Genomic DNA, 23,524 nt, shown 5'->3' on the forward strand with positions numbered 1-23,524 from the left:
CCACTTAATAGCAGTACAGCAAATGACCTAATCTCTCTGTCAGTTTCCTAGTGTGAGAAATCAAAGTCATAACAATAATTCCTAATTCAGGGGGTCAGGGTAAAGGTTAAATTAGATGCAGTATGTAAAGTCCCTAGGAGTAAATAAATTAATGTAAAATCCTTAAACAGCCCCTGATCCCCATCCCAATGTTATATTGCTAAGTGGCAGCTATTATTTTTATTTACTGTGTGCATTAGAAATTTTGCAAATCTCAGCCAGCTGCAGTGGCTCATGCCTGTAATCCCAAAACTTTGGGAGGCTAAGGCAGGAGGATCACTTGAGCCCAGGAGTTCGAGACCAGCCTGGGCAACATAGTGAGGCCCCCATCTCTACAAAAAACTTTAAAATTACCTGGGCATGGTGGCGCGCGCCTGTAGTCACAGCTACTCCGGAGGCTGAGGCAGGAGGATCGCTTGAGCCCAGGAGGTCGAGACTACAGTGAACCATGATCGCGCCACTGCACTCCAGCCTGGGCGACAGAGTGAGACCCTGTCTCCAAAAAAAAGAAATGAAAATTTTCAAATCCATTGCTTCCCCAATCTCTCACACACACACGCACACGCGCGCGCACACACACACACACACACACACCCGGCTTGCTTGATGTTGGAGGGTGGCTTCCGATGCCAGCAGAGGGCGCTGGTCTCCCGCAGGCGGCTTGAGCACGCCCTCCGGGGGCTGACAGCCACTGCTCACCGAGAGAGTCCGGCCCCTTCCTGGGCTCACTCACACAAATACACCATAACCACGTCCCCCGCCCCCCAGTTCCTGGAATAACGATCTTCGCAAATTAAGTTACTGTGAGTTATGTGAACCCCTAGCCTGCAAGCGCTGGTGCTAGACTGGCTGTCTGCCTCCTGCCCTTTTGCTTCCCGTTTCAAGAACCAAGTCACCATGAATTTTCTTAATGATACTTTGTTCGCCTGTTTTAGCCATTTTTCTTCTCTTTCTATCTGAGGCAGAGAGTGGTTTTAAGGGAGACAGCGCGCTATTGCAGAAAAGACAGAGGCCTTGAAATTAAATAGAGCCAGGTTTAAATACTGGCTTCACCACTCAACCGGGTAACCATGGGCAAATGTCTAAAGTCTCTGTGCCTCAGTTTCCTCGTTTGTAAAATAAAGGTGATAGCAGTGTGTGCTTCGTAGAAACATGAGGATCAAATGAGATAAATCGTGTAAAGACCTTAATACATAGTCTCATCTATATCCAGGATTAATAAGTGTGAAAAAAATGAAGAAATAAGTGCGCAGTGGAATGCTGTTTCCACTGAGTGGTGTAAAGAGAAAGTCAGACTGACTGAGTACCAGCCAGGCTGAGGTGCCTTAGCAAGCTTTTCACATCTCTAATCTTCAATCTTTGTCATCTGCAAAATGGGCACACTAATATGCCACAGAAAGTTGACAGTTTTAACTGTGATAATGTGTATAACAGCCTCCAGTATAACTCTTGGCACATAGTAAACCCATGATAAATGCTAGTTCTATTTCCTTTAGCAGATAAATGAAGGTTTTGACATTTATGAGCCACCATGTAAAAATCCTTTTGGGATGGGCACAGTGGCTCACGCCTGTAATCCCAGCACTTTGGGAGGCCAAGGTGGGCAGATCACTTGAGGTCAGGAGTTCGAGACCAGCCTGACCAACATGGTGAAGCCCCGTCTCTAATAAAAACACACACACACAAAAATTAGCCGGATGTGGCAGCAGGTACCTGTAATCCCAGCTACTTGGGAGGCTGAGGCGGGAGAATTGCTTGAACCTAGCGGGTGGAAGTTGTGGTGAGCCGAGATCACGCCACCGCACTTCAGCCTAGGCAACAGAGCAAGACTCCATCTCAAAAAAAAACAAAAAAAAGAGACTTTTGGTGTGGTGGCAGGGATTGTATTTGAAATAATTCTATATGAGGAGGGCCATGATTAATCTGTAAGTGTTTAGAAAAATTTAAGTGTAAGTCAAGTTCATAGAGACCTTCCATTTACCCATAGGTCATTTTTGTTTATTCAGTGATGCAACCATTATTTTACATGGTAAAAATAAGATGTTGACCCCATATTATGTACTATAATAGATATGTTCTAGGTAGCAGAGATACAGCTATGAACAAGACAGTCAAGATCTCTGCCATCATGGAGCTTACAACTAATGAAGTCAGAAAACAAAACAAAGTAATATGACATGCAGTGCTAGGGAGAAGACTAGAGCAGGTTAAGGGAAGAGAGGCATGGAGGGGCTGGATGATAGGAGACAGAGTTGTCAGGCAAGACTTGGAAGAGGAGATAACAGAGCATGGCCTGAATAAAGTGAAGATGGAAGCCATGTGATGAGCTGGGGGAAGAGCATTCCAAGAGAGGGAACAGCAAGTGCAAAGGCACAGAGATGAGAAGAAACTGTGTGTTCACAGAATGGGAAATTAGTATGTAAGACTCAAACAGTAAGTTCGGGGGACAGTAGGAATAGATTAAGTCTGAGAAGTAAAGTGCCAGATCATCTAGGGTCTTGTAGACCATGGTAAAGATTTTGTCTCTAAGCTCCCTACCACTCTAAAGGTGGGCCATATTGGCTAGGTGCGGTGGCTGATGCCTGTAATCCCAGCACTTTGGGAGGCTGAGGCAGGCAGATCACTTGAGGCCAGGAGTTGGAGACAAGCCTGGCCTACATGGTGAAACCCCGTCTCTACTAAAAATACAAAAATTAGCCAGGCGTGGTGGTGCACACCTGTAGTCCCAGCTACTTGGGAGGCTGAGGCAGGAGAATCTCTTGAAACCAGGAGGCAGAGGTTGCAGTGAACCAAGATCATGCTGCTGTGCTCCAGCCCGAGTGACAGAGGGAGACTCTGTCTCAAAAACAAAAAACAAACAAAAATCAAATGGATTTAAGAACTGAGAGGGGTAGATAATTCACTCACACAATAAGTACTTATGGAAGGCCTACTATAATTTTACAATTTTATAATTTACAATTTATTGAGCACTTAAATGCAGACATTTTGCTAACTGTTGTACATTTACAGTGATCTCATTTCTCACAACAATTCATCAAGGCTGGTACTGTTATTCTCCCCATGGTACACATGAGGAGACAGGCTCAGAGAGATCTAGTAACTTACCCAGGGACAAACAGCTGGTAAATAGCGCAAAGGTCTATAAGGCTACAAAGCTCAGAATCTCTACTATCCTCTCCCATGTGCCAGACACAATTGCATTTGTGTAATCATGACATTCAGCTGCAGGTACTCCTCCTATTTGATCCCAGCCTGAAAACAGGGCACCTGAACCTAGTTGCCCACTGGGAGCAGCTGAGGTGGAGGAAGAGGGATCTGGAACTCTGCACTTCTGTGCAGTCTTGGTGGAGCTGTCTATCAAGGTGCCTGCCCTCCTTAGCTAAAGTGTGGACACGTTACCTGAGCTCAGCCAATCGAACCCTTGCTCCAGGGACTTTGACTCATCAAAGACAACTCTGGTCAAGAAAGGGAAGAAAAATATGGAATTGATTCACTTGCCTGCCTAAACTCTCAAAGCATCTCCGCTTTCTGTCCTTTTCTAAGCCTGATTCTCCAGCTTCCTGTTACCTCTGTGAGTTAAACACTAGCCTGCCAATAAAATCTTTTTCGGGTAAAGTTAGGCAGAATTGATTCCTAAGACTTGCAGTCAAAGAACCTCCACTGGCAATATTAGGAAAAAAAATGACACAAGTCTTGTAAAGCTAAAGTGAGTGATTCATTCCTTGGATAAATATGTTATTAAGCAGGGCCAGGACTAGGATGAAGCAAACTGAGGCACCCAGGGTACAAAATTTAAGGCTTTCATCCTCAGTGTTGTGTGAGTGCAGGGTTGGCTCTAACAGCCCTCCCTGCTATCAAAGTTAATAATAAAAGGAACGGAGAAGATCATTTCTCTTTCAAATAAGAGTATGAAGTGAGTGTCCCAAGTAGGCAGGTAGCATTTTGCACCTTCTGTGCTGTGGCTCTGTCCCCTAGCACATCATCATCATCATCACAAGGTCAAGGCTGGGTCCAGCCAGTGAGAAGGAGAAAGAGTAACTCCTGCCAGAGCTTTAGCAATGTTAGCTATGGCTAAGCCTCAACCTCCCCAAGCCTCACTTTATTCACCTGTAAAACAGGACTAACAAAAATCATCTTTAATTCCAAGATGTTTTGAGGATCAAATGAAACAACATATGTAAAACTGCTTTGCAGACTGCGCAGTGCCCTAGAAGTGGTAGTAACTACATCGTCTCTTTGCTGAGTATCAGTTTCTTTATCTGCAAAGGGACAACTGAATACACACCTCCCAGGATTGTTGTAAGAATATGCTAGACGAACGATTCCAAACTTTGGAATCCAACAGGCATAGGTTGGTATCTTGCGCTGCACCTCACCAGCTGTAAGATCTCGGACCCTCTCTGAGCCTCAGTTTCATCATCTGCAGCGAAGGGATCACGGTCCTCCCTCCATCACAGGGCTGCTGTGAGCATGAAGAGAGACAGCAGGAGTGAGTCCTTGGCGCGGTGCCCGGCCTTGTTCCGATCCGCAGGTGCAGTGACGAATGCCACCTCCCACGGATCCCTTCCAACAGCACAGCTGAGTTGTACCCTTCTGCCTCTGCTCAGCGCCCACGGTCAGCCCTGGGTGCCGGTATAATTAGCTCCAACTCGGTGGTGAGCAGCGCGGCTGCTCACAGCCTCTGACACGACTGTCACTTCCCACTCAGTTCCCCAAACCACAGCTATCCCCACTGTTGAGTGTGCGGTAAGTGCCCGCTGGGCACAGGGCGGAGTGCTACCAGAGGCCCGCTTAGAGCTCACAACCTATGATTTGACACAGGGAACAAAAGCCTTTTCCTTCACTCTAGGACTGCATACCAAAAAGAAAAAAAAAGTTTGGGGAAAAAGAAAGCTGCCTCTTGGGTTTGCTGGGAAATTACGTTCCTTCAGACCCTGTAGCCCGCGGGGGAAAGGCGTCCTGTTTCTTTAAGAGGCCTCCACTAGGGGGGCGGGGACGGCCGGCGTTTTTCCCCTCTACCGGCAGCTGTGCCCGCCCCTTCTTGAGTGACAGACAAGCAACCTAATTGAAGAAAGAGAGTTCAGCGTGACGGCGAGTCGGAGCAATAGAAGCCGGGCCCGGCCTGTGCGGGGCGGGGTCCCAAGAAGGCGGGGCGGGCGGAGGCTGGAGGAGCCGCTGAGCGGAGACCCGGGAGCGGGAGCTGGGCCTAGGTCGGCGCCCTGGTGAGTGAGGGGCGCGCTGGGGGCTGGGGCGCGGCAGGCGGTGGAGAGGGGCCCGGCGCGAAAGACGCAGGGAAGAGAGGCCGGGCCGAGCGTTGCGGCCTGCGTCTGCCCCGGAGGCTGAGGGGCTGAGAGGGCGGGCCTGGGCTGGACCGCGCCGGTTCGTCAGGCCCCCGAGGGGTGGCGGCCCTGCCGGGGCCTTAGGAAGGGAGGAGAGACCGGGTCCTGGACCCAGAAGGGGCATCGCGTGGCGGAAGCGGGCGGGCCAGGCAGCCAGGCGCGGGGGCTGGTCTGGGCAGCGGTCGGAGGGAGAAGGAGGGAGGCGTTGGGTGGGAAGATCAGGGAGGGAGAGCAAGGAGAGGGCTCGTGGCGGGCCCGCAAGAGTTGAAAGCCCGGGGTCATGCTCGACCTGGACCCGGCTGCCCGCGTCCACCAGTCCGCCCCGTGGATGCTGCCGGCGCAGTAGCCCTCCCACGGTGCAGGTACTTTCCACCTCCTGCGCTCACCCTTCAGTTCAGGCCCCTCTCGCTTCCTGCCTGGACAGGTGCAGTGTCCTAAGTGGTCTGCCCGCAGGCACAGGGGCCCCTCTCCTGTCGGCCTTGCACAGTGCCCAGAGAAACCTTCCTTTTTTTTTGAAACCTTTTTGAGACGGAGTCTCGCTCTGCCGCCTAGGCTGGAGTGCAATGGCGCGATCTCGGCTCACTGCAACCTCCGCCTCCCAGGTTCCAGCTGTTCTCCTGCCTCAGCCTCCCAGGTAGCTGGGATTACGGGCGCCTGCCACCACGCCCAGCTAATTTTTGTATTTTTAGTGGAGACGGGGTTTCACCTTATTAGGCTGGTCTCGAACTCCTGACCTCAAGTGATCTGCCCGTCTCGGCCTCCCAGAGTACTGGGATTACAGGCGTGAGCCACCGCGCCCAGCCGAGAAATGCAGAGCAGATCTGGATACTTAGGGCATGAAACTGGCCCGGCCTCCCACCCCTTTGTAGGGTCAGATCCAGAACCTCACCCAGGCCCTGGAGATCTGGTCCCACTGACCTCTCCCAAGTCTGTCTACTCGTCCGTCCGCTTGCTCAGTGCTCTCCACACACTGGCCTCTTTCTGTTCCTTCTACATCCCAAGCTCTTGCCTTCCTTGGGGCCTTTTATTTAGTATTCCTTCTCCTTGGTCTGCTCTTCCTCCCGTGGCTTAGTCTTGTAAACTCTTCTTCATCCTTCAGATCTCCGCTTAAGCATCACTTCTGCAGGGGAAGCATCCCTGTCCCTGACTTTTCGACCAGCACCCCACTTTTATCACCCTGGGTACTTGTCCTTCACAACACTTGCACAACTGCAGTTTTACAAAGTATTGATATTTCTCTGTCCATCCCACCAGATTGTAAGGTCCACGAAGAAGGCAGTGTCTGGTTTTGCTTCATGTTGTATCTGTAGCATCTCACACAGGGCCAGGCAATATAAATATTTACCAAATAAATAAATGCAGGGTTTGAATTTGGCAAGAGGAAGGGGGTGTGAATCGTGGTCACTGACGTCCTACCTGTAGGGGAATGAAACTGACATTTGGAATGCTCTTTGTGTGCCAGGCTCTATGCTAGAGTGATGCTGCTGTCTAATAGAAACGTAATGTGAGTTATAGATATAATTTTAAATTTTCCAGTAGCCACATTAAAAAATGAAACAGCTGAAATAATATAATAATTATTCCAAATTATTATATTTGGAAAACAATATATTCCAAAATTATATTATTATAATCAATATTAAAACATTATTAATGGGATATTTTACGTTCTTGTTTTTTGTACTAAGTTTTTGAAACCTGGTTTGTATTTTACATGGAGGGCAGCCTGTGCCACTTTTCAAGTGCTTAGTAACCACCTGTGGCCAGGGATTGTGGCACTGGGCTGTACAGTGTCACACACTTTGTATACCCTCTAAAGTCTTTTGAGATAACTATTGTTATCTGCACTTTACTGATAGCGATAGTGAAGCTTCTAAAAGAGGTTGCCTGCCAGGGATAATTCTAGAGTTTGTAAGTGGAGGAGGTGGGATTAGGACCTCATCTGTTCATCTTCAGTCTGGTCTTTCTATATATCTCACGCTGACTCTAGGAGGTACAGAGGAAGTTTGAGGGTACAGGAAGTCGGGACCAAACTTCTTTAAAAACTTCAATGTACAGCATATTCTAGCTTGTTCTGTGCTGAGATAATGTGTCCAGATGTAGCAGTACCACTTGCCAAGGTGGCTCAGCAAGAAGCATATTTGATGCAGTTGAAGAAAACCCTGCAAGGCATGTCCTTTGACCCGGTCATCATACCTCGGCCCAGCCTGGACTAAGTCTGGTCCCAGGACCTAGATAGAAAAACATACATACCATGCAGCATCTCAGAGGTGCTGGGAATAGTAGGCTTGAGTTTACAGCCTGGCTTCTCTCTTTATTTTTATTTTTATTTTTTTTTGAGACGGAGTTTTACTCTTGTCGCCCAGGCTGGAGTGCAGTGGTGCCATCTCAGCTCACTGCAACCTCCACCTCCCGAGTTCAAGCAATTCTTGTGCCTCAGCCTCCCAAGTGGCTGGGATTACAGGCGTCCACCACCGTGCCTGGCTGATTTTTGTATTTTTAGTAGAGACGGGGTTTCACCATGTTGGCCAGGCTGGTATTGAACTCCTGATCTCAAGTGACCCGCCCACCTCAGCCTCCCAAATTTCTGAGATTACAGGCATGAGCCTCAGCACCCAGCCTACAGCCCCAGTTCAGCAATTGGTCACTGAGTATCTACCATGTGACCAGCACTGTTCTAGGCCATTTTTAGTGATTAGGCGGTGTATGTCATAGCCTTCATCTTCAGGATGCTTCAGGTACACTTGCAAAGACAAGACTGGATCACATAAAATGACTAGATGGTATGCAAGGCATCATGTGGTGTAATGAAGAGCCAGAATCACTATGGGCTAGAGGCTGCAAAGTGGCTGTCTTGGCCAAGCTGCATGATGTGTTTTTAAAAATGTTGGATTTAAACTCCTATAGGCAAGGTGGTACTTTGCAGTGTTACAGACCCTTCATGGAGGCTGCTTGTTTTATTTACTTACCTGCTTGGCTGCCTAAGACATTTGAATTTATAACCCTATTAGGCATGCTATGCTGGTTTCATGTGAGTGACTAGAAAATATTTGTTGAGCACTTATTATTTGCAAGGCATTGTATTAGCTGCTGCTTTGGAACTGATCATAACATTTTCCAAAGTTCTTCCACTGGGAAATAGTAATAATAATAGTGGAACACCAACAAATGCTTTACCTTTTGTACTGACTTTTCTCCCGGACTGCCTTCACATATTCTCTCTCATTTTGTCAACAATACACAATATACCTGCCTAGCAGGTAGGGCTTACTGTGTTGGGGAAACGTGGTTTCAGAGCTTTTGCAGTTTCTTCAGGTTCACATGGTTAGAATTCTGCTATGCTTAGTGCTTTATTATCCCACTTGATGCTCACAACAGCTTTAGGGGGTAGGGTTGATGCTAATGCCTATTTTACAGGTAAGGAAATTGTTAGTGCTAGGATCCAAGTTCAGGCCTTTCCCACTCCAGAACACAGCTCCTAACTGTTAAGCTACAGTGCCTCACTAGAAGGCCAAAGTTGGAAGAGAGCTCAAAAACATCTAGTCCAGCCCCCCACGTAGATCAGGACCTGAGGTCCAGAAAGGCTTGTGCTTGTGGTAAAACTGTGCTGCAGGAGGAGGACTAAACCAGAAGTGGGGGCCTAGGCCTTGTTTTGTCCCTAACTGTGGCATGGCCTTGCCAGCTTCTCTGGACTTCAGTTCCCTTATTTATATAATGAAAGGGCTTGGCCTGATTTTACACTGAGAACAATGCTGTGCTGTTATGGTCGGTATTGAAGGAGTTCACAGCCCGAGATTTTAGTCAGAACCCAGGACTCCTACCAGCACACCACACTCACTCCCTATCCAAGCTCCATCTCCTTGCGCGGCCACGGTTTTCTAAAGTTTAATTCTGAAGTTCATCTGTATTTTCCATCTCAGTTTCTGTTTCCTCTCATTTCCAAAAACTGAGGTAAGTGGTTTGTAAACTCTATGACTTTTTGTAAATTCATCTCTTCAGTCATTGTAGTTAGGGATTTGGAAAGTTCTAGGCAATTAATAATCCTCAGTCAGTAGTGTTTTCACCCTCTTCTAAAGGCATTTAGGTCTGGAGGCACCCTGGAGGGAATTTTCCTGTGGAATTCTATGGACACAGCTATGTGGCAGGCAGTGTGCTGCAAACTGGGGGAAGAGTAGATGGGGGAATAGACTCAGGCTTCATGAGTCCTTGCCCTCAGGTTGTCACCTCTCCTGGAGCTGTGGGTCAACCCTGGTCACCTATTAAAGTCACCTGGGAATTTATAAATGACCTGGGGTGTGTGTTGATGGTGCACAACCAGCGTTGAGAACCACTGTTTCTCGGACTTTATCTGATCTAGAGCCTATGTCCCAGACTTGAACATGCACTTGAACCATCCCAGGATCTTGTTTGAAGGCAGATTCTGATTGGGTGGGTCTGGGCTCCCAGGGATACTGCCACTGCTGATGTGCATATCACACCTATCGTGGCCAGGGAAGAGACTGCACATACAGAATTGTAAATCAGTAGGATCATGAAGGTATGTACAAAAGACTGGGATCACAGATGAGGCTGCAATTAATTTTCCCTGAGGTGAGAGGATTAGGAAAGCCACATAGAAAAGTGATTATCTTAGCCGGGCCTTGAAGGTTGAGTAGAAGTTTGCCAGCTGGACAAGGAAGAAGAAATAATAGCACAAGCAAACATACAGACTCAGAAGAGCATGGTTTTTCAGGGAACAGGTGGTCTGGCGAGAACATGGCATCTGCAAAAGCGAATCTGAAAGCCAGTTCCACCACAGAGCCACAGTGGAACTGGAGTAAGTTGAATGCTCTGCTAAGGAGCTTACTTAAGCACTATTCTTTAAGTATAGGAATACTACAGAAGGTGTCTATGCAGGATAAGAGAAGACCCAGGCCGTTCTTACAGCAGAAATCAAGATGAAGAAACCCAAACAGTTCCCCTGCCCCCACACCCCTTCTCACCACACTTTTGCCTCTATGTAAGTTTGTGGCTTTTAACCATGTTTGAATGAGTCCTGTGTCTAACACACTTCAACAAAAAGGGGAAACCTCAGCTGCTGTTGGTATGGTGGTCCTTCCCAGGGTTTCCAGCAGTAAACATAAGAACCTTAATCTCTGCCAGTCAAATCCTCCCTTTTCTGTACCTCAGAGTCTCATCCTCATTCAGTGGACTGAACTAAGGGAAGTTGAGTCACTTCTCAGATGAGAAGATTTCAGAGGGGGAAGCCTTTATAGAGATTGTGTTCTTGATTAGAAAGAGGGCGTGACTCCAACTTGCCTTCCTGATGAGGTTGCATTCTGTTGCAGGAAACATAAACGAAACTTACCCATGCCTCCTTCATCAAATCAAAAGCAAAATAACTGAACAAAAAGCACACATCCGTTCTTATCCTTAAAGGGATAGGGGGAAGGAGGGGAGCTGGAAACCTGGCATTCTTCATCCCAAATTCCTTACGAATAGGAGGGGATCATCTTTCACTTCCTTCCTTAAGATTGGGTTTCCAACCCTGCTCTCAGAATCCAGCTCCTCGAAGCAGCAGTCACTGCATGGGTGATTGATAAAGCTCCATGGGGCTTCTGTAACAGTGCTGATCTTATAATCACACCTTCTAGAAGCCACTTAGAGACTGCTCCATTGGAGACACTAATGTTCCTATTTTTCTCTACTTTTCCCAGCTCTATGTTTGAAAAACTGGCCTTTCATTCTTATGACTTATAGTAGAATTGTCATCAGGTCAGTGTGTGCCTGTCTCCTGTTTTGTAGCATTTTGAGTTTTCCAAATCATCCTTATATCTTTAATGCTTAAAGAGGAGTGGAAGGTAGAAGGGTGGAGAGTTGTTTAATCCGGAAGGGGCCCTCTGGGCCTGGATATGGAGCTACAGCTCCCTTATGCTGGTGGTTTGCAATTGAGCTACACTACTGCTGAGTGGCGGAGCAAGAGGCTATTTATAACCCTGAGAATTTTGCAATGTTATTGAATTCCTTTGACCTAATTTCCACTTCCTTTCTAGAATGAAAATGAAGGGAGTAAGCAAACATGTGCTGGAAGGGTTCCCTATAAGGAGATCCTTTATCCTGGGAATATTATCTGGAGAACAGAATTATTTCTAGTCTCCTATCTTCTGATGTTTCTTTTCCATAGGGAGAAAGGCAGAGGGATGTTTTCCTCTTTCTTTTAACAAGAGTTAGGGGTGCTAACCCTGATTTTTCAGTAAGACTTATTCATTCTAATGTTTGATATGAAAACAAGTTTTTTATTTTATTTTTATTTTTTAATAGAGACAGGATCTCACTCTGTCACCCAGGCTAGAGTTCAGTGACATGATCATAGTTCACTGCAGCCTCGAACTCCTGGGCTCAAGCAACTCTCCTGCCTCAGCCTCCTGAGTAACTAGGGACTACAGGCACACGCCACCATGCCCAGCTAATTTTTATTTTTTGTAGAGACATGTCTCAAACTCCTAGCCTGAAGTGATCCTCCTGCCTTGACCTCCCAAAGCACTGGGATTACGGGTGTGAGCCACTGCCCCCAGCCAAAACAAACTGTTAAACAATGGAAATACTTTGTAGTTAGAGGGTATTGGGACACAGAGGGAACACCAGACAACCTGCACAGTTCATGCCTGTCCCTGTCTGTTTGGAGCCAGCCTGGTTCACAGGAGTGGAAGAAGTCAGAGCCATTGGGTTTAAGCAGACACAGGTGCTTACTGAGCCTTCACTGGACACCAAGTGCTGTGCTAGGTTATGAGACTGCAGAGTTATACCTGTCCTGGAGGAGGAGCTAGTGGAGATGCATAAATATGTAACTGTAATAGAGTATGACAAAATCATACTCATTAACAGAAGTATGAACAGGATGCTGTGAGAACACTGAGGCCCCTGTCCTATTTACTTTTGCCAGGGAAAGTAGAGAAAGCTAAGACTAGTACAAGGAGGAGGTAACATCTGAACTAGGCTCCAATGCTTGAATAGGAGCTCTTCTGACAGTCAGTAGGAGGAAGAGAATGTGCAAAGGTACAGAAGAATTAAAAGAACATGGCCTGCCTTATAGAAATAGCCCATAGTCCAGGATGGCTAGATTGTAAAGGACCAAATAGCACATGAGGGAGTGTGGCCCACCTGTAGACAGTGGAGAGCTGTCTTCTGTTACAATGGTGAGTTCTTGTTGTGAAGGTTTCTTAGCCTCAGTGTGCTTTGGTTTCAGATACACAAACCAGAAATCTCCACAAAGCACCTGCTGCGGGTCAGGTGCAGAGCCACCTGCTTTCTCATGGCTTTCCAGCAACACCAGACAATCTGGTATCAAGTTCTGGCTGTGCCACTTGCTAGCTGTGTGACACTGAGCCTTCTACTTAACTCTTCTGTGCCTCCATTTTCTTATCTCCAAGGTGGGGATAATAACATACCACACAGCATGGCTGTGTGGATTAAATGAATTAATATATGTAAAGCCCTTAAAATAGTGCCTTAGCATTATGTAATTGCTAGCTAACGTCATCATCTAAGGAAGTATTATATAGAGGGATGAGAACTAGCTTTGGAGTCCTAAGACCTAGGCTGGAGACCCAGTTCTGATGTGTTGGGTTGATTTATTGTTTTATTTCTTTTCCCTCCATTTTTTTCTTTCCTTCCTTCTTTTAGGAGAGAGGTGTAGAAAGAGGTACATGGAGAACAAGTTTGTCAATCCATCCGAACTTCAGTTGCCTTACCTGTAAGATAGGAATGTTTTTCAGAGTTCTTATGAGTATCAACTATAATAATGATACAGAAGTGAGCAATCAACTATAAAGAGGCTACCTGGGCTGGGCACGGTGGCTCACGTCTGTAATCCCAGCACTTTGAGAGGCCGAGGCGGATGGATCACCTGAGGTTAGGAGTTCAAGACCAGCCTGGCCAACATGGTGAAACCCCATCTCTACTAAAAATACAAAAATTAGCTGGGCGTGGTGGTGAGTATCTGTAATCCCAGCTACTCAGGAAGCTGAGGCAGGAGAATCGCTTGAACCCAGGAGGCAGAGGTTGAAGTGAGCTGAAATCATGCCATTGCACTTCAGCCTGGGCGACAAGAGCAAGACTCCATCTTTTAAAAAAAATTTTTTTAAAAATAAAAATAAAGAGGCTACCTGTACGTTACTATTAGATATATGATTACTGTGAAGTTACCATATAACCGATCTGTTTCAAACAAATCAGACTTATCTAGTGGGTAAGAGCAAACCAGAGCAAACCCATGGGTTTTGCTCTCATTAATTCAGCCATTGTTAATTAAGTGCTTACCCAGTACCATCATCGTATGCCAGTGATGCTGCTGTCTACTCGGACCTCCATTTTAGAGTTCCTGCAGAGCTTGGGGGCAGCTGTGGTCTTAGGCTTATTAGTTGCAATGAGTAGAAACAGACTAGCTTAATTTATAGGAGTTTTATTGGCAGGATACAGTGGACTTTCAGGTACCCCATGCATAGGAAGTATAGCCACATAATCTGGGAAGTTAGCGGGTAATAGCTTTTCCCATCTCTTTCTGATTTCTGGCCTCAGCTCATTTAGATGTTTATGGATTCCTCCTGCAGAATCACTTCCTCTGAAAGGCTCTTGGTTTTTTATTCTCCATATCTTTGGCTCGTGCGAATCTTTGGCTTGCCATGGTATTCGCTCTGAAGCTTACTATGATCTTACTTCTCCAGGGTCATTATCACCTTAGTCTGCGTCTTTTATTTGTTTGTATGTATATATGTGTGTATTTATCTATGATGGAGTCTCATTCCGTCATCCAGGCTGGAGTGTAATGGTGCAATCTGTGCTCACTGAAACCTCCGCCTCCTGGGTTCAAGCCATCCTCCCTGCCTCAGCCTCCCGAGTAGTTGGGATTACAGGCGCCTACCACCACGCCCAGCTACTTTTTGTATTTTTACTAGAGACGGGGTTTTGCCATGTTGGCCAGGCTGGTCTCAAACTCCTGACCTCAGGCAATCCACCCACCTTGGCCTCCCAAAGTGCTGAGATTACAGACATGAGCCACCACGCCCGGCCAGTCTGTGTCTTTTAAATTCAAGAGAAAGAACTGGAATAGTTCAGCTAAAGTTGGGTATTCACTTTGGTCCCATCAGCTATGGCAGGGTTGTGGAGAGTGTCATTCAGTTCAGAGAGGCTGCCTGGGTTTTGTGGGAAAGACAGAGTCACTGAGAATGGGGGCTTATTAATATCTTTCAAATAGTTTGGTGGTTGCAAATCTCCATGCTTTAAAATATATATGAATTTTTGAACAGCCGAGAATCATTCAGGGCTAACTTTAATAAAGAGAGAGTCAATCTAGGATATGTCATATGGGGTCAAGAGAAAATAATAGCTATAACCTAATGAGCTTTATCTTATTTATCTCCAAAGACGGTGTTCAGAAAGGAGTTAAAAATCATGTGGTTTGTTTCTTAGCAGCACCATCGAAATTAAGGAAGGGTGTAACTTCATTTGGTAAGGACTTTAAAATGGGCATCCTCACTTGGATTTTTAAAATTCCACTTAAGAATCATGGATTTTTAGACTTAGAAGTCACCTGAGACATGCTTTAGTTCTACACTCACATCTTTTAATAGAAGAAAACTGACATGTATACATTGTGAAAGACCTAGGATTGGGTCCTGAGGCCTTTGGCTCTAAATCCAGTCACTTGTTTCAGCAGGGACAATTATCCCAGCCCAGTGCTCTCTCTGTTGTACCTTCTGTACCTGCTTATTTTAAAAATAGGAAGAAGCCAAACTAAACAAATGATCTAAAAAGTCATATTGTATAGTTCCATTTATACGAAGTACAAAAACAGGCAAAACTCATGGATGATGATAAGAAGTCAGAAATTCCCCTTTAAAGGACTGGAAGGATTGACGGAAAGAGGAAGTATGAAGTAATTTTCTAGGGTGATGAAAATGTTCAGTGTCTTGTTTTGAGTGGTGGTTATAGGAAGATGCATGTGTATATTTATATGGTGTATATTTATATATACAAACATATGTACCCTTAAGCCCTCTGCATTTTATTGTATGTAAATTATATCTCAGTTTTTAAAATTGACCTCACAACCGTGCAGTCCTGTCTACTAATTGCAGCAGCTTTGCCGATAAGGATAAGGATGCATCTCTAGGCATCCAGAGATTGATGGCGCCACCCCTAGAACAAGAACTCCCTGTCTTGCTGTAACTGGAGCAGAGCATTCTCCCCAGAAATTATGCAGATAGGGCCAGTTTCTTTTCTGAGGTTTGTCTTGTGTCTAGGCACATAGAAATTATGTGTGAAAAATTCTGCCATGAGCTGCAGAAGTTATGGAAGCTTTGGGGGCCATAAGGCCTACCCACTTCAATCCCTTTAGGCTGCGTTTAATTGCAGTGGACAGAAGTTGAGGCTGGCTCAGAGGAAAAAGGGAAAGCATTGGCCGAAGCCAGTCCAAGTTCTGTCCCCACATTATGACTTACTAGCGGGTGATCTTGGGCACTTAACAAAACACTGAGCTTTAGTTGTGCCATCTTCAGATGGAGGTGATGATCCTGTTCTGCCTAATTCATGGGGCTGCTGGGAGGACACAGTAAGATAAGTGAAAGCACTTGGAAAACTAGTTCCTTTACATTGTCATGTTCTGGAAATGCTGGCTTTTTATGACAGTAGATTTCTGAAGCATCCCATCCTGACTAGGAAATGGTCATGAAAGCATCCCCCTTTCTGAGGCTGGTGGGCTTGTGGGGGACAGGACTTTTACTCCTTTTCACCTAAGAGGTTTATACTTACCAGGCTGTGAGAACTGACGTCTGTGTTTGGGCTGAAAAATTGATAGCATACATGCATAATAGCCTCGTGACAGCTATGCTTTGTACGCCAGGAGAGGCAGGTGGTCCCCATTAGCGAGGCATGAATTGTGGGTGAATGGCTAAACCTGGAGGATGCAGAAAGGTCTTTTTCATTAAGAGAGAGGCCTCTCCTGGACCTGTAGTCAAGGAGTGTAAATATACATTGAAATAATCCATCAGCCAAGTGACTTCCCTTCGTCAGACCTTGGAGAGAGAATGCTTTAGTTACTGCTTGGAATACCAGTAAGCTATCAGAGTTGCCTAGGATACCAGTCACATGGGCCCATCTTCCAGACTTGCTCAAGATGATTTATTTTCCTTTATTTTGGAGACAAGTGGGGGAGGGGGTCAGAGGTACTTGCAAAGCCTTGTCCTTATAAGAGGGGCCCTTGTGTGAGGATATCCTTACCTCCCTCCACTTGAGTTGTCAGCCGCCCTTGCCCTTGGCAGTAGGGACGAAAATAGCATTTCCTGTCCCAGTTATCTTCCCCATTTTCTGATGTCGTCCCACACAGAGGAGGCTTTGCATTGTGTCCTTTGAGGGGAAAGGAGTGGCATCGATGAGTGCGGAGGAAGCAAGAGAGCATGTAGCTGGGCCCTGCTGACGCTGGGATCTTCCTAGGATGACTGCAGAAAGAAGTAGCCTGGCTCCTCCAGCTAACCACTCAACCAAGAAAAGGCTGTCTATTCTTATCTGTCTCGGAGCATATGCTTCTCTCCTCCCAAGGTCTCAAGACAGGAATTTGCAGTAAATACGTTCCTCTACCACTGAGTCTTCTTGACTCTTAAACTGAAGCACCACATTGGCACATCTTGCTACTGGCTGATCTATGGATGATAGATAGTTTGTCCCATTTCTTCTTGCTGATTTAATCTCAATAGACAAAACCCCAAGCAGAGGTTGTGGTATGATCTAGAAAAATTCAAACCAAGTAGTTTCTTGTGTTACTTTATGCAGTGTCTGTCTTCAGACTCTTGAGAACATGTAACAAGAGTGAAAAATGAAGAAATACTCTTTTTCCACCTTTCTGATTCTTTCTCCCCAGGCAGCCGTGTCTGTGTTTTTGTCTCGCAGAATTAGAGCCCATTGGGAAAGATGCCACCACCGTCAGACATTGTCAAAGTGGCCATTGAGTGGCCAGGTGCTAATGCCCAGCTCCTTGAAATCGACCAGGTATGCTCCTGAAGTGAGAAGCAGTGGTTCAAGGAAAGGCACCTGGGGAGTGCATGGCAGAGGACATCTTGAGGGATGGGGACCACCGGCATCAAGAGTAAGAACCAGCAACAGGAAGGCTAAGCTTTGGGCCTGGCCCACCCTAGGGAAGGTCGGTCACCATGGCTTGGGAGAGGCTTCCTCTTCAACAAAAGTTATTAGGAAAGAAGTTCATTCTCATGCCCCAGCTTGACCCTGCTTGGCAGCCCTCTTGTCAGAACCTTGGCATGAGTAGGATATTGCTGCTGTTGAAGGCTTTCTCTCTCTCTCTTTCAGAAACGGCCCCTGGCATCCATTATCAAGGAAGTTTGTGATGGGTAGGTTGAAACGGACCTCGTTTTCAACAGTGGCAGCTCTGACTGAAAGAGCACTGCCACACCTTGAGGGGAGTTGTGGGAAGGATCTCCAGTTAGGCAGGTCCTCAGCGTGGGGGTCTTGGGAATCATTGTCTTGCGAAGGAAGTACAGTTGACAACCATACCCCTAAGACGTTTATACTTCTTAATTTTTTCCTTAAAGTCTAGCATTGCCCTATTGAGGTAGGATCTGAGACCCCTCCTCAGTTCTGCGCACCTCCTTTTGTGGTGCTCATCTTTACAAAAGGCTGAGGCCATGATTTTTTCAACATGACAACCTAAAGCTTTGTTTTTTTCCGCTGTATTCCAAATAGGCCACCCAATCCCTTGAGCAACTCTATTGAAAATTACTTATGAGCAGCTTCTGGACAAGAGAGTGGCCAAGTGGGATATACTGTTTTTCTCTTGCATAGGTGGTCGTTGCCAAACCCAGAGTATTATACCCTCCGTTACGCAGATGGTCCTCAGCTGTACATCACTGAACAGGTTAGTACAGGGAGAGGCAAAATCAATATGGGCCTTGCTTGGAAGTAAACGACCCAAGGAGACAGCACTATTTATCTTCACTCAGCATCCAGGTAGCTTCCATGTGTTGGGTAAAGAGTCATTCTCTGGACAGACCGGGAAACACCAGCCCTTGTTCTTCCCTAGTGGCTAGAAAAAGGTGGCTTTTACTTCCTGAGTGCCCAGGGTGCTAGAAGAGGATCTTAGAAGCTCTTTGTCAAGGAATAAGCAGGAGAAGAGGGCCCAACTGAAGAGCCTCAGTTACATCTACTGTAAAAAAGACAAAACATTATTGTTGATTCAACTTGCTTGTACCACTTTAACATTTTATCTTAGTTACATTTTTGTTTGTTTTTCACTACCCAGACTCGCAGTGACATTAAGAATGGGACAATCTTACAACTGGCTATCTCCCCGGTAGGTATTCTTCCTTCCTTAGGAGTTTATTCATGTCACAAACAAATATGAGCAGCTACCACGGGCCAGGCTCTGTTCTAGAAATAAGGACTCTGGAGATAAGAAAGTCAGTCTTTTTGTATCAGGAAATAGTACAGGAAAATAAGTCTGCTTGGTTCTCACCACCTAGTGGGGAGTAAACAAATGCAATAGAAGGCCTGTCTCAAGGGTCTTGAGAGAAAGTGGCTTAGGGAGCTGTGGGAACTCACAAAGGGGACCATCTAACTCAGCCTGGAGATTTCCAGAAAGTCTTGCCAGAGAAGGGATCACTTAGCTCAGATGTTAAAAGGATGAGCAAGAATTAGCTAGAGAAATAAGAAAAGGAAAAGTATTCCAATCAGAGAAATCAGCATATGCCAAGGCACAGAGGTATGCTGTGTTTGGGAAAAGCAGGAGTGCTGGATGGCTGGAGGCTTGTAGCAGTCATTGAGAAGCCAGATATTCAAGGTTTCTTGATGGCCTACTCATAGGTTTCAACTCTGACATTGAAGAATTTTAAGCAGGAAGATACGTTATGTTTAGATTTTAAGTTTTAGAAAGATCACTTTAGTGACCATGTGGAAGATGGGCCTTAAGAAGAAGGTTGGTGGTAGTAGGAACCTTTGAAGAGGCTAACAAGGAATGTTAACAGCCCAGTGAAGACAAATGGTAATGGAGATGAAAGGATGGATATGAAGAGTATCTAGGAGGTAAGCTTTATGAGTATGGTGATATGCTGGTGTGGAAGGAAAGGGGAGAATGGAGGATGACCCTGGTTTCTGCAAGAGCAGCCCTTAAAGGTCACTAAGGACGCAACGAGAAGGGTAGAAAGAACACCAAGAATGTGAAGTGACTGAGGAGTTTTGGACAGGGAGAGTGTCAGGACTGAGGAAAGTTTGGTCTGCAATTTTTAATAAGCAGAGAGATTTAGTAAACTGAGAGCAGAAAAGCCATCTAATGACTTGGGAGGTTAGAGGACACTGGTGATACTCATAAAAAAGTTATGGTGGGGAGGTCAGGTGGCCAGACTGAAGTGGGTCAAGTAAAAGAAAGGTAAAACAGTAAGGACTTTGAGTCTACTGCTGTATCAAGAAGCTTGGTTTTAAAAGAAAACACAGAGACGGTGATAACGCGAAGGGGACGTGGAGTCAAAGAGATGTGCTTTTTAAAAGCAGGTAAAGCATTCATGTGTTTCATAAATCAAAAATTTTCACAGAGATGTAGCCTAAGGTCTCCCCGCAACTCCTGTCCCCATCTGCCCAGTTCCCCACCTTTCTCACCCTTCGTGGTGGCTGTTTCTGTTGCAGTTTTTTATGTGCCCTTAAGAATGTGTTCAGATGGAAGAGAGGAAGGTTGAAGGTGCAGGAAAGCAGGTAATCAATAGAACAGGACCTTAGTGGACCAGGAGAGGAAAGACTCAAAGCCCAGGTAGAGGGAATCACTTTGACTGCTAGGCCCATGAGGAAGACAGCCAATATGGTTGCACCTTTGGTTACATTTGTAGAAGGGCAGCTAGAAAATTAAGGGCATGATGGCACCTCTTTTCTTGGTGCAGAGAGAGACTGGTTCATCTGAGAGGAGGGGAGGTATGAAGTGATATCAGCCAATGTTTACTGAATGCCTGTATTTTGCTAAATATTTTGTGTAATTAAATCATCTAATCTTTACAGACATCCCATGAGATAGGTACTCTTGATAGCCCCATTCTGTAGGCAAGGAAACTGAGGCTTAGAGAGGTTAAATTACTTGCCACTTGTCACACAGCTAATAAAGTAGCCAAGCCCGCTCTCAGACCCAGGTCTGTCTGACTCTAGGCCCATATTCCTCCCATCATGTTGTTCTGCCTCCCCCTCTTCTCCTGAACTCTTCTCATCTTAAGAACTTCATTCTTCCCTCCTAAGCTCTGGTAATTTAATACGACAGCCTGGGAGTTGCTCACTTTTATGGAAGTGCCGACACATTTCACAGACCTCTTGCACAGTGTAGTTGACTTTCCCAGAAGCACATCTCTCTGGAGCGGGAGGCAGCAGCCCAGAAATGCTGTCTCAGGAGGAAAATTGACATTTGGAGTTGGAGGTTTCTAAGTGGGATGCAGACCAGTGCTCTTCAGATTGTTCTATGCTATGACCTTTTCCCGTGGCGCACATTTTCTCCACTGTAGAGATATTGAGGGCTTCTGTATTGCAGAGAGCACTGTGCTTTGAAGGGCCAGCTTTGTAATAGTAAAAGAGGAGAGGCAAAGGGGAGAGGGTCAGCAGGCCTGACTCCTTGGCGGCAGCAGGAATTGGGCTCCAGTCACTTGCTTAACACTGAGAAAAAGGAAAGAAGACAGGAGTGTTTTTGCTCTTAAGTCTCTTGCTTTCTAGTGGAGAACATTAAATTAACACCCAAAAAACAGAGAATGATGAAACAATAAATTGTGAGGCACTATGTATAAACAAGCTCAGCAGAAGGAAAGCCCAGTGAATGCTAGAGGAGGGATTTTAGCCGCAGCTTGCAGAAAAGGTGGCAGGCATCCTGCTAGGAAAAGTTCATGTGCTAGGAGGAGGTTTTGTCCTCACCAGCCTTCATTTTCAAAAAACAACTGGGAAATTGTTTCTGGCTCCTTGATGTTCTTAAAGTTTCCCCAAAACTATCGCTTTGAGGAACAATCATATGGATTTTGAGAGAAGTTTTTAAAAAATTGCCAGGCTTTTCACATTTTAGGATTAAAAGGGACCTTAGAGGACATCAGATTAAATTCTTCACCCAATGCAAGAATCCCTTCTACAGCGTCTCTGACAGATGGTTGTCCAGATTCTCCTTGATTGCTTCTGGTGACAGGGAGCTTAATACCTCAAGAGAAACCTCTTCTGCTGTCTAACAGTTTTATAAATTTTATTATATTTTATTTTATTGATTTTATTTATTTATTTATTTATTTATTTATTTATTTATTTATTTTTTGAGATGACGTCTCACTCTGTTGTCCAGGTTGGAGTGCAGTGGCATGATCTTGGCTCACTGCAGCCTCCGCCTCCTGGGTTCAAGCAATTTTCCTGCCTCAGCCTCCTGAGTAGCTGAGATTACAGGCGCATGCCACCATGCCCAGCTAATTTTTGCGTTTTTAGTAGAGACGGGGTTTCATCATGTTAGTCAGGTTGGTCTCGAACTCCTGACCTCGTGATCTGCCTGCCACGGCCTCCCAAAGTGCTGGGATTACAGGTGTAAGCCACTGTGCCTGGCCAATTTTATTTTATTTTTTATTTTTGAGAGAGTCTTGCTCTGTTACCCAGGCTGCAGTGCAGTGGTGCAGTCCTAGCTCACTGCAACCTTGAATTCCTGGGCTCAAGCAGTCTTCCCACCTCAGCCTCATGAGTAGCTAGGACTACAGGTGTGCACCACCACACCTGGCTCATTTTAAAAATTTTTTTGTGGAGACAGGGTGTCACTCTGTTGCCCAGGCTGGTGTCTGACTCCTGGCCTCAAGCAATCCTGCCTTGGCCTTTCAAAGCCTTGGGATTACAGGCATGAGCCACTGCACCCAGCCAGACAGCTTTAATAGAAAACCTTCCTCTATTAAACCAGTATCTGTTTCTCTGTGACTTACCATCATTAGTGGGCCTCCCAGATGCCTCCAGTATTCCCTTGGTAGGAATTTTTTAAATCCGTAGACCAAAGTGGTACAGAAAAGATGCAGATAACTACAGATTGGTTTTGGCATACTAATAACTCCCTGATTGATTCCACAAACATTTATTTAGCAACTCCTAAGCAGTGTGAAAAAACTAGTTCTGCCTCAGGTTTGGATGTCCACAGAAGGGCCCCTGTGAGCTATCCACAGAGTAGTAACCGGCTCCAAGGAGCAGATGGCACATATCTTGTCCCTGGCCTCCTAGTCCCGGGCTGCACGCCAGCTGATGGAGAGGACCCAGTCATCCAACATGGAGACCCGGCTGGATGCTATGAAGGAGCTGGCCAAGCTCTCTGCCGACGTGACTTTCGCTACTGAGTTCATCAACATGGATGGCATCATTGTGCTGACAAGGCTCGTGGAAAGTGGAACCAAGCTCTTGTCCCAGTGAGTATGACTAAGGTCTGGTTCCAAGGACTTCGACGATTTACTACATCCCACAGGGCATCCTAGTCTCATTTCCCTTGAGTCAAATAAGGAGTTTATTGAATATCACCTGTGTGCAGAGCAGTGTGCCAAGCGCTAGAGTCCATACCGAGAGATACAATTCCATATGGTGGTTCTAAATCGTGTAGTCTATTTGGGTTCTCACAAATTAAATAATAGTACAAAACAGTACTGTGCCAAGTGAGCAGTGAAAATAGGGGCTAGAGAAGTCAGGACGAGAGTGGTCACTTCGTGACAGACCTGTTAATTGCTGGAAATGCTTGATCTGATGAGGGTTAGTGAGCAGATGGTCCAATATCTCCCAAGTGTCTGTCTAATCATCCCCTGCTCCTCCCTCTCCAGTCACCTCCCACCCCATACATACATACACACACACACACACACACACACACACACACACACACACACACACACGCCTTCCTTTGTGTTTACCACAGGTTTCAACCTACCCATTCACCATCTCCCTGCCACACTTTTGCACAGGGAGGAGGAGACCAGAACTTTGTGATAACCACAAGCATCTTCATCATACCCCAGAGTTGACATGCATGTGGTGGGCAGCTGTGTCTTGTGAGCAGCAGTCAGTAAACAGGTGCTTGGAGCCTAACCTGCCAAAGAGGGAGTCAGAAATCTTCTCAGCCCATAGATCCACTATTGAAATTGTCAGCC

General features: G+C 45.9%; 1 protein-coding gene across 9 annotated transcripts in view; it reads left to right on the top strand.

Moving 5' to 3' along the window:
- The window catches only part of ELMO2 (engulfment and cell motility 2), a 66,558-nt gene that overhangs the window by 20,878 nt on the left and 22,156 nt on the right, over positions 1-23,524 (top strand). For 2 of the 9 annotated variants that reach the window (XM_032142835.3, XM_032142836.3), the window contains exons 2-6: positions 17,275-17,402; positions 17,718-17,758; positions 18,210-18,282; positions 18,667-18,717; positions 22,614-22,795. In XM_032142835.3, the coding sequence (XP_031998726.1) occupies positions 17,325-17,402; positions 17,718-17,758; positions 18,210-18,282; positions 18,667-18,717; positions 22,614-22,795 (425 nt within the window). In that variant the 5' untranslated portion in view covers positions 17,275-17,324. Of the gene's footprint in view, positions 1-3,882; positions 5,265-15,705; positions 16,956-17,274; positions 17,403-17,717; positions 17,759-18,209; positions 18,283-18,666; positions 18,718-22,613; positions 22,796-23,524 lie in introns of those variants that run through there. The other 7 variants (XM_032142834.3, XM_032142838.3, XM_032142841.2 and 4 more) reach the window with 7 other exon arrangements.

The sequence above is a fragment of the Hylobates moloch genome, unplaced genomic scaffold (assembly GCF_009828535.3).
Source record: "Hylobates moloch isolate HMO894 unplaced genomic scaffold, HMol_V3 SCAFFOLD_21, whole genome shotgun sequence".
In the NCBI taxonomy this organism is placed as follows: domain Eukaryota; kingdom Metazoa; phylum Chordata; class Mammalia; order Primates; family Hylobatidae; genus Hylobates; species Hylobates moloch.